Source organism: Mauremys mutica, chromosome 4 (genome assembly GCF_020497125.1).
Source record: "Mauremys mutica isolate MM-2020 ecotype Southern chromosome 4, ASM2049712v1, whole genome shotgun sequence".
Taxonomy (NCBI): Eukaryota; Metazoa; Chordata; order Testudines; family Geoemydidae; genus Mauremys; species Mauremys mutica.
The window spans coordinates 110,856,925-110,867,594 of record NC_059075.1 but is presented as its reverse complement, the minus strand read 5'-3'; the positions used below and the strand labels follow the sequence as shown (position 1 = coordinate 110,867,594).

Genomic DNA, 10,670 nt, shown 5'->3' with positions numbered 1-10,670 from the left:
CTGAGAAAGTGCAGAACACAGTGACTCTAGATGCTAGAAAGTCAGTACAGGTTTATTCCACCCATCACTTTTAAGAAGATCTGTTTGATTCACTATGAAAATATTGCACATATTTTTCTATTAAAGACATAGCTTATTTTTGGTTTTACTTGTACCCAAATACATATTAAAATATACCCTGAAAAAGCAAGGGATATGATTGGCAAAGACTGACACAACACAGTTCATTTGTTTGAACATAACACTTACCTTCCATACATATTTTTGTAAAGTAACTTTTTGTAATAAAAAGTTATTGTCATAATAAGACATTCAAGTGCCTACTTAAAGCACTTAGGTTTAGGTTAAATAGGTGTGATTAAATATTCTATTTACTCCATGGTCACCTTCTGCATAAATGTGTTAACTGAAGCTGCTTCTTTTTTTCTATTGAAGAAACAATTGACATACAGGCGATAGCTGTTACAACACAGCATATCTTGAAATGCTGGTAGATTGCAACCCACTGAGACACAGAGACGCACACTTACATTAAAGTTTCTGTCGATAGGTTACACAAGGCCCAATGTTGGCTTTGGTGGCAATAATCTTTGCTTCACAAAGATATAAGAAATTGTTGAAGAACTTTTATGTTGATGACTCAATGAAATAGTTAAACTTGGGGCAGTCCAAAAATTGACTCTATAAAAAGAGAGGCTAGAAAATATTTCAGCTGCAGTCAGTCTCTAAAGTTGCAGAAGAAATGGAACACAGCCATATTGCACTGCTCTTTCTTTGACTGAAGGCAAAAACAATTGTACTGTATACTAATCAGAATTGTAATCTCTATAATGACAAGACACTCCCCAAAGCCCTAAGGAAATAACCAGAAGAGATTGTACTTAAGCTTCCAATGAACAGTCATTATAGGTATATACAAAAAAAGGGGGGGGGGAGGGCTGACAGCCGATAATACAAACTGCAAAAGCTATTCTGTATCATCATCTGAACCCTAAAGAAAGCTGATGACATTTCATTAAGTCTTGTTTAAATTTGAAGAGTGGTTTGAAGGTTTTTCTCCTCCCATCACCCTTCACTTCACATTGTCCCCCCTCCCAACTTTCTTATCTAGAAGAATCTAAAATCATTTTTTTTCTATCAAGGAAGAAATATCAATAGGGCTTTTGGTTAGTTGTGTTGGCCATTAGCACTATTAGCATAACATTACAAAAAAGGAGCACTAAAATAGGGCTTTAAAGCTGTAGCCCCAATGAAGCAATGTCTCACTGAGTCACAGGCTACAATATTGATTTTTCACGAAATACCGTCAAACCTGGCTCGCTAACACAGAGGTTCTATAGAGGTTCCAGTTTTCAACACGGGTACACTTGACACAAGGGACATGTTTCCTTCAGTAATATGAGATGCTTTTGTCCCAGGCATAAGGCCAAACTGATCCTTCTGATACAGGACTATGTTCTGGTTTTTGCCTTGTTAAGGCACCTAGTTATACACAGGGCTGAGAAAAATAGCGTTGCTTATTATTCAAAGTATGTTTAAAATGTTAATTGAATATAAAATGTTCACTCCATATCCAGAACTGACTGCAGCAGAACCAACTGCTACCTCTCTTCTCCTAATCCAAATTCGAGCAAGAGCATTGGGGTGGGAGAGGCAAAGTCAGTTATAAACAAACTCTGCTTTGCTGACAGAATTTTCCCCAGACCTCTTGACAAATTCTGATTCAAAGTTCCTGTGACATGGCGGGACTCACTGCTGCGGCGCTTCCTGCTGGTCGTCTCAGGGAATTAGCTTTCCAGTTCTCAGAGCACTCTCTGCAGGCCGGTGTCCCGCTGCCGCTGGCTCCAGTGTCCGTCCCAGGACTCCGGTGCCCTTTTACCTGGGGTGCTGCCCCTCCAGGCAATACCCTACAGATCTGGATCTCCCCTCCACAGGGAACCCCCACCGTATCTCCACCTTGCCTCAGCCTATGGGCTACTGCTAGACACCATCTAGCCCCCTTTCATTGGGGCCGACTGCAGTCTGTATAAGCCGGTCATCATAGGCAAGGGAGGTTTTGACCTGCTGCCTTTCCCTGCATCCCAGTACCTCCAGGGGCCTTGTACAAGGCCCTGCAGCCTGGGGAGTTGCTGGCCCGGAGCTCCCCAGCTCCTCCGGCTTTCCCCAGCCCTGTTTCACTCCCAGTACCCTTTAGCACTGAGGCTGCAGCTAGGTCCATCTCCCTCCTCACCTAGAGGGAGACCATTTGCTCCTGGCCCACTGCCCTCTTATAAGGGAGAGCTGGGCCCTTATTAAGCCAGCTACAGCTGTGGCTGCTTTCCCAATCAGACCAGCTTTCAGAGCTGCCGCCCTCTCCAGGGCTGCTTGTACCCTTCGAGGGCCGGAGCGGGGTGATCACCCCACTACAGTTCCCCTTTGTAAGAGAGATTCAGTGTGACTAATACAGTCGTGCATTCTACTTCAAATTAAAGCTTTACTGCTGCACATGATCTGAAGTCAATAGTAATATATTCATGATGCCAGAAACCTGTTCATGGTTTTGACTAAAACTTTAGTCTTCCAACATATTCAGCTGAAAGACTCCTACTGTTTTATTAATTATATCTTAGAAAAGTGAGCCAATTGAAAGGTCTGTTGAAAGAAACACTTTTCCACTTCACCTTGTGATGCAACAGATGTTACTTATTTTAATGGGAACAAAGGATTTCTAAATTGGGTCAACTATAGATCCAATATCCCTGCCCCCACAAAGCATACGTAACCAATACATACTTCCAAGAGAGAAGAACCTTTTATGCCCCCACAAAGCATATAGCTAAAGTGTTTAACTCTGTACAGGTGGAGGAGGAAATCCCTCAGCGGCATTAGGAATCAGTTTAGTTGTTTCCTTTAAAATAAAAACCAAACATTCCTTCATTTAGCTATACTGCATGGGGGTATATTTTAGTACTGAAGAGACGTTCATATTAATGAAAAATCATACCTTTGCCTCCTTCTTCTGGTATATTATTATAAAGTACGATAAATGTGCAAGGCACCTTAGAGATAAAAGGCACATCTGTGGCCTGAAACACTTACACTATGAATGGTTCTAACTACAAAGTGCACTTCTCTTCTGGTGTTTATTTTTCAAGATATAAGCAGGGCTAGTTTGATCTTTCTGTCATGGAGAGGCGTTCATTCCATCTGCAAGGAAGGGGAGGACAGTTCATCGAAACATGCAGCTCAGCTGGAAGACAGATGTGACACTTGAGCTTCACAGCAAACAATCAAGGAATATAAAAGAAGGCAATGAAAAGAATGTGGGAAGAAAAAAAATATGTACATTGACCACTGCCATGAGGTGAGCTGAAATATTGTTTACTTCCCCATCCTCCAATTTTGAAAGTTCTAGCTAACTCGCCTAAAAATATCTGTGCATCTCACAATACAACCTGTTATAATTTTTATTTATTATTTGAATACTGAAACAAAACAGTTTTGTAATCCCATTGAAAGGAGAAAAAGAGTGGAATTAAATTCATTTGCTAGTCTAGATCCCATTGCCAATGTTACTTTAAATTGCTTTTGACTGAACCAGAAAGTTCAGGTTAACTGAACAAGAGGATTCACAAAGCAAATTACCTCGGTACTAATGGCAAGGAAGAAAGATCCCTGATTAGTAAACCCTGTTGGATACTTTACAGTGTGAAGAGTTGAGAGATGCCAGAACTAAATCAGAGAGGTGAAAATCAATAGGGTTTTAATCAGTGGTGGATTACAGTGGGATTTATTTGCTTGAAACCAGCAGGAGTACATAAATCCCCTGCTGAGATTAATTACTAGCAAGGGTGGTGAGGGGGAAGTAGAGCAGTTACCTTAGTGAGAGCTATGAGTGGCAAGAGGAACATCAGTGTATCTATAGGGCTACTGCTTAGATCTCTACAGACAATCAATATCCCCCCTTCAAATTCCCAGCACTCTTCCTACAAGGCATCTCATTTTAGTGCCTGTGTTATTAAATACACAGGACTTGTGAAACTTGTAAGTGTGAATCACTATCTTGGAAGGGTGTTGTTATTGTTGTTGTTTTAAATAAAACAGATCAATTTTTATGCCTTTTAAGCTGAAGGTTAGGTCGTCAAGTATTATAGCAAAAGCAGTCACAATGAATTGACAGATCACATTTTGAGATGTCCCCTCTGCAGGCTTTCCAAAGCACAAACAAGTTGGATTAACAATTCACAGCCTTATTTTGAAAGAGGTTGAGCACCCACTGAGGTCAATGGGAAACAGAGGAGTATCATTGAAAATCAGGCCATCAGTGCTTAGCCATTTAATTTTATTCACTTCCCAAGTGCATTTTTAAGGCCTTTGGTGCTAGAAGTTAGGATTTCCTCAAATTAAGCACTAATGCAAAATACACTACTACAAAGTGACCCATCCAGCAGATTAAGGATAAAACAGCAGTCAGACAACCCCTCTGGTGAACAACACGTAACTTTAGAACCAAGTCCAGAATAAAAAATTACCATGTTTTGAGCTACTTAAGGGATTTGCTAAATACAAAAAACAAACAGAACAAAGTGCTGTTAGTCAGTGTTTTGATTCTCTACTAGCCTGGCAGAAATATATTATTTTTTTCCCCATCCAGTTTTATGCCTACCTTGCCATTACATAAAGATCAATACCTGTTTACAAAAGAGTTCTTGTACAAAATCTGAGACATTAAATTTGCCATGCACAAACCAGACTGGTAGGTCCATTCACGTACTTCTGTGATTACCAATGACAGATGAGACATCTACATCTTAAACATGGGTCAGAAGGATTACACTGTCTGTGTTATTTCCTTCTAGGAGATAGTGCATGAAAACTATGAGAAGTCTAGTATTCTCTTGATGGTGGTCTATTTTAATGACTGTATAAAGCAAAGGTTAGAGGCAGCACTTTTCTTTCTGTGCATTTTCTCAAATACAATCGTGTTGCAATGTGTACAGAAATTCAGAGCAGGTTCTTTATTGGGAAAAATGCAAATTCCATACAGATTTCATATAAATTACAAAAAAAAAAGTTTTTAAATCATCTCCCCACAAATACCTCACTTAATTGAATGTGCAGTCTCCGTGAAGCAAATGAAGTCTCTCCAATTGGTCTGCCATTTTAAAGCAGATCATAAAAATAATCCAAGCCTTGTCCCAGCTCCCAGATGGCTATTCCAGTCCCCAATTCCTTTGCAAGTTCTAAGCGCAACTGGATGGACTAAGAAAAGGATAGAGAAGGTAATCAGTTTTTGCTGAATATAAACATTAGAAACTGCATGCAGCCCTCTCTTTGTAGTATTAGACACAATGCATAACAAAAAATGTTGTTTAAGTTATTTTTTCTTAGGGCCAGATGACTGGAGACTATAGTTTTAAGTATTCACTGGTCAATAAGTGCAGAGCCAGATTAGTCCCACCAGTTAGGGCATTTTTTAGGGCATCAACCTAGCATATGCTGACTAACTGTACATACAGAACAGCTTTGAAGTAAGCAATGTTCTGAACTACGCACTGAAGTATTTTTATTTGGGCCATCACTTACACGATGTACTGCAATGCACACTTTGAAAACTGTGTCACCAGAAATTTCAACTCTCCCAGACGTCCTAAGTCAATTAACACAACTTGTCACGTAGCAAATATTCTGTGTTTACAGAATGTCATCTCCTACCTAAGGCCATTCTTTTCATCTTTCAGGGCAAACTCACACAGAAAATTACATCTTAAAGGGATACTGTCAGGTTTGTATTTAAGAAAAAAACAAAAACAAAACCCCCAAAACTCAAACCAAACAAAAACAACAACAACAAAAGATTCCTTATCTATGTTAAGTATCAGAGGGGTAGCCGTGTTAGTCTGGATCTGTAAAAAGTGACAGAGTCCTGTGGCACCTTATAGACTAACAGACGTATTGAAGCATAAGCTTTCGTGGGTGAATACCCACTTCGTATTCACCCATGAAAGCTCATGCTCCAATACGTCTGTTAGTCTATAAGGTGCCACAGGACTCTGTCGCTTTTTACTTATCTATGTTATAACCATAACTTTAAATTATTACAAGTGAAAGAATTACAAGTGTCTCAGCCTAGACAAACCAAGATAGTATTTTTCTAGTCCATTTTCAGATTCTCTTGTACTAGTGCAATGCGGCAAAGTCTGAACTGCAAACACTACAGGGAAATGTTAAAACTTGTTCTCATTGGAATTGAAAATATCATGAATATATCTGTTTGTCTTGGGGTTTGTGGCCGTTTTTTACAAAATCTGAATGAGTCCAAATTTGAGCAGACAAGATACCTATAATTACCCAATTAAGATGAAGAAACTGGGTTGTGAGGGGGAAGCTAAAAGACAATTTGGGGTCACTAGCCGATTTAATTGCTTGTATATGAGTGATTTTTCACATTTGCTTCAGTGTAGAAATCTCTCTAAACCTTCATTACAGTCTGTTAAGAATGGAAGGAAAATTCTATTTACATGTGTATAAATACACCAATTGCCACAGTACGGCATCTATTATTCAGAGTTCAAAGAATACATGAAAAAAATCTCTAAAAAAATTAGAGGAATTATGTTCAAAACCCAGATGGAGTCTGCCAATAATGAGATAAAACATTCTGCAAGACCAAGGAGAATGTAGCAGGACAACTTTCAGTGCAATCAGTCTTTGCTAAGGTGCAGCTACCCTGGGGTTTTCAGCACTTCCTCATGTGGCTCCACCAGTACTAGCCATAAAAGAATTTAACACAGTGACAAACACTTTCACATCCTGTCTATGTTAGGGCCAATGGTGGGAAAGATGCTCATGAAGCTGAAAGGAACATTCCTCTCCCACTTACATAATGTGGGCTTCTGATGGTTTCATAATGGTTTAGGCCAGTGTTTCCCAAACTTGGGATGCCGCTTGTGTAGGGAAAGCCCCTGGCGGGCCAGGCCAGATTGTTTACCTGCCCCGTCCACAGGTACAGCCGATCGCGGCTCCCACTGGCCATGATTCGCTGCTCCAGGCCAATGGGAGCTGCTGGAAGCGGCGGCCAGTATGTCCCTCGGCCCACACTGCTTCCAGCAGCTCCCATCGGCCTGAAGCAGCGAACCATGGCCAGTGGGAGCCGCGATCGGCTGTACCTGTGGACGGGGCAGGTAAACAATCTGGCCCGGCCCGCCAGGGGCTTTCCCTATACAAGCAGCGTCCCAAGTTTGGGAAACACTGGTTTAGGCATTTACAATTTGGCACTCTCTTTTCTAAGCTTAATATACTTTCATTATAAGCTCATTTTCCATTCCACTTGACTCTTCAAGTCCGGTCTCTAAGGTTTGTCCACATACAGACTTACTGCACAGCAAGCTGGGGTGTAAATCTATAGTGTACTAGTCTGCCGCATGCACTAATTGGCGGCGTGTGGAGCCCAATACTGTGCACTAAAAGCTCCCTACTGCACTTTGACCTACATTGCTCTTTGTTTAAAACAGCAGTAGAGGTCAAAGCACTCCGGGGAACTTTTAGTGTGTAGTAGCAGGATCCACGATAGTGACTCAGTGTGCAGCAGGCTAGTGGACTGTAGATTTACACTCAGTTTGCTGGGCACTAACTCTCCACATGGAGAAGCCCTAAGTTGATGTGGGAGAATCTAGTGACGGGGTGGCCTCTTGTACAAAAACAAAGGATTTCCTCTAAAATGCAAGGAGGCAAAGCAGTATCCACCCTCTTTCCTCTTTTTCTCTTATCCCCCTCTCATGTGAAGAAGGGACATGGACATACCTTTAATGTTGGGTAGAAGACGACATGCTTTCCTCCTTTATTTCTGCAAAGCACAAGAAGAAAACAGTATCAGGGGGGTAGCCATGTTAGTCTGTATCTGTAAAAAGTGACAGAGTCCTGTGGCACCTTACAGACTAACAAAAGTATTGGAGCATAAGCTTTCATGGGTGAATACCCACTTTGTCAGACGCATGAAGAAAACAGTCACTCACCTTTTTGACATTGGGGTGGGTAGATTTTGTGAGGTTTTTCAGCTGACAGAGGTTAAAGTCAGTTTCGTGGGTTTTTTCCCTCAGAAAAGAGGAAGCAAATGATTTGAGAAACCTGAGTTTTTACTGTGAATTCTATTGGTGATAAAAACGAGAGAACACAGTATTATTGGCACCCAAGAGTTAATATGAAAATAGAAAGCCAGTCTGAGGAAGGAAGCTTTGTATAATGATTTGCAGAAGTAACCTTTGATTCTTTGCTTGTTACACAAACAATCTTTGGGATATATGCACTGTTTAAAGATTTATGATTTGATACAGTATTTCAGTGTCTTTGCATGTAGGTTGGTCTCTTCTTAGGCTATGTCTACACTACAGCTGGGATTGATGCTCTGAGATCGATCCACCAGCGGTCAATTTAGCGAGTCTAGTGGAGACCCGCCAAATCAACAGCAGATCACTCTCCAGTTGACCCCTGTACTCTACCCCTGATGAGAAGAATAAGGTAAGTCGACGGGAGAAACCCCCGTGGTGTAGACCCAGCGGTAGCTCGACCTAAGGTATGCTGACTCCAGCTACGTAGTGTAGACATAGCCTTAGCAACTGAAGGCATGCAATATATTCCCAGGTGACATACTTCACTAGTGAAGCATATTTTCTGCTCCGGATCATATTAACATTCACCCTAGCTAAACCTCTGTAAAGTGGAAGTGGGGATGGGAAGATGCTAATTCTTTCCTGTAGCTTGGCTAAACCAGTGCAGACAGGATGATCCTCACAGTTGTCAATCAGGCAGGTGGCAGGAAGTCAGGAGAAGGATTTTCAGGCCCAGTGTACTCTCTGATTGATTCTCTCTTCCAAAAGGCTCACAGATAAGAATGTTCAAAGAACAGGTTCCAAAGTTAGGTTATGTAGTGTTGACTATATTTCCCTTCACCCAAGTTTGATTTGCCAGGGACTGCCCTGGAAGCGTGGCTGTACTGAGTTAAATAATGCCACTGAGCCAACCATTCAAGTACAGGATCTCAGATTTGCCTTTTGAGAGCAAAAAAAAAAAAAAAAAAAAAAAGAAATAGGGACTTCTATACAAACATTTAGTTAGAGGCATGCTGGGTGTTAATATATCCCATGCTAGCTTGCTGCAGACTAACCTCCAGTGTGGACCCCCCAGTTTGTTAATGCACTTCCATCTAAATCTCTTTGAAATGGGACTAGCTCAAAGCACATTAATGACCTGTTACTACCCATCAACAGGGTCCACACAGAGCAAATTCACACCCCAGCATGCCACAAGCTAGTTTCTGTGTAGACAAGCTCTCAGTCTTCAGTTGGACTTTGCACAGAGAAGTTGTAAACACAGATCATTGTTTACTGATTTTTACACAATACAAAGAAAAATGTAATTGTTTGACATACACAAAGTAATTTCAAAACAGCATACCAAAGAATTCAAAATGAGAGAGGCCTTCTCTTACAGAGTTACAGAAACAATTCAAAAACTTGCATCCGATGAAGTGGGTATTCACCCACGAAAGCTCATGCTGCAAAACTTCTGTTAGTCTATAAGGTGCCACAGGATTCTTTGCTGCTAATTCAAAAACTAGTCATTTAACAGTTAAATATCATTAAATCTCCTGCATGGTGCCCTTTTCAGAAAAAGTATAACAAATAAATGCAGAAGATTATGTATTTATTTGAGCAAAACAAATCCTCATATATATGTTATTTATTTATCTTATATCAAAATTCCTCAAGAGGGAACAATTTTATAAACTTCCTTAAATAAGGTAAAAAAAAACTCTTAACACTCCAGTATGGCTGCATAGTTGCAGAGAGGATGGGACAGGGCATGGATGACAGTGAGGAAGAAGTGCTGAAGAATGGATTAAATTCTGGTAAGGGGTGTATGTAGTCAGAAACCAAGCAAGGAAATACACAACAAAGGCTACTGAGCCAGGGAAGCAATACCTGAGAGCTGAATTAGCTGATGAATCTCAACAATTCTGTCAACTTCTCCTTGAGCAGCTGATTTGAGTTATGAAAAATAATTCCTCACAGTTATATGCAAATTTGAAAAGTATCATAAGTCTAAAAATGTGAGAGAAGTTTGTCGTAACCCTGGTGATTTAGCTAAAAATAAATAAATGTCAAAGTGTCAGGGCCACATTTAAAAAAAGGGAGCATTTTAAAAATGTTTCACCCAAGAAGTTTCATGGGGAAAAAAATCAATTGTTCACTGAAGAATAATGACACTTTTTTAATGCGAGGACAATGCATCACAAAATTTACTTCATTAATTTATTTGGATTAGTGCATTTTATATAAGTTATAATATATTAGAAAATATACTGATAGAATTTTATAAAAGTAATGACATTTTGGTTACAGAATCTTTGCCAAAAAGAGAGGATACACATGCAGCTGATGGTCTATTACAAGGTTAACAAATTGGTGTTTAGCAAGATTTTGCTATTATTCATTTTATCTGTTTAAAACGGTTTTCTTTTAGTATCAAGCACTTATTTATTTTTTATTATGACAAAGGACAATAGCCTTATTTGTCCTCTACAACTTTTGTTATTTTGTTTACCTCTTGATGCTCTTTTTAAGGCAGTTGTCCTGGTCTTTTTAGTCTCTCCAAGTCCCTTTATGGCTCCTCATTTTTATTGTTCTTCACTG

The 10,670-nt window shown here is 40.1% G+C and overlaps 1 protein-coding gene across 1 annotated transcript in view; it reads right to left on the bottom strand.

The window, feature by feature from the left end:
• Positions 1–4,974: 4,974 nt before the first annotated feature.
• The window catches only part of CHID1 (chitinase domain containing 1), a 256,887-nt gene continuing 251,191 nt past the window's right edge, over positions 4,975–10,670 (bottom strand). The window contains exons 12-13 of the mRNA XM_045016991.1: positions 7,783–7,825; positions 4,975–5,241 (exon numbers count right to left, since the gene is read on the bottom strand). Of these exons, the coding sequence (XP_044872926.1) occupies positions 5,143–5,241; positions 7,783–7,825 (142 nt within the window). The 3' untranslated portion in view covers positions 4,975–5,142. The remainder of the gene's footprint in view (positions 5,242–7,782; positions 7,826–10,670) is intronic.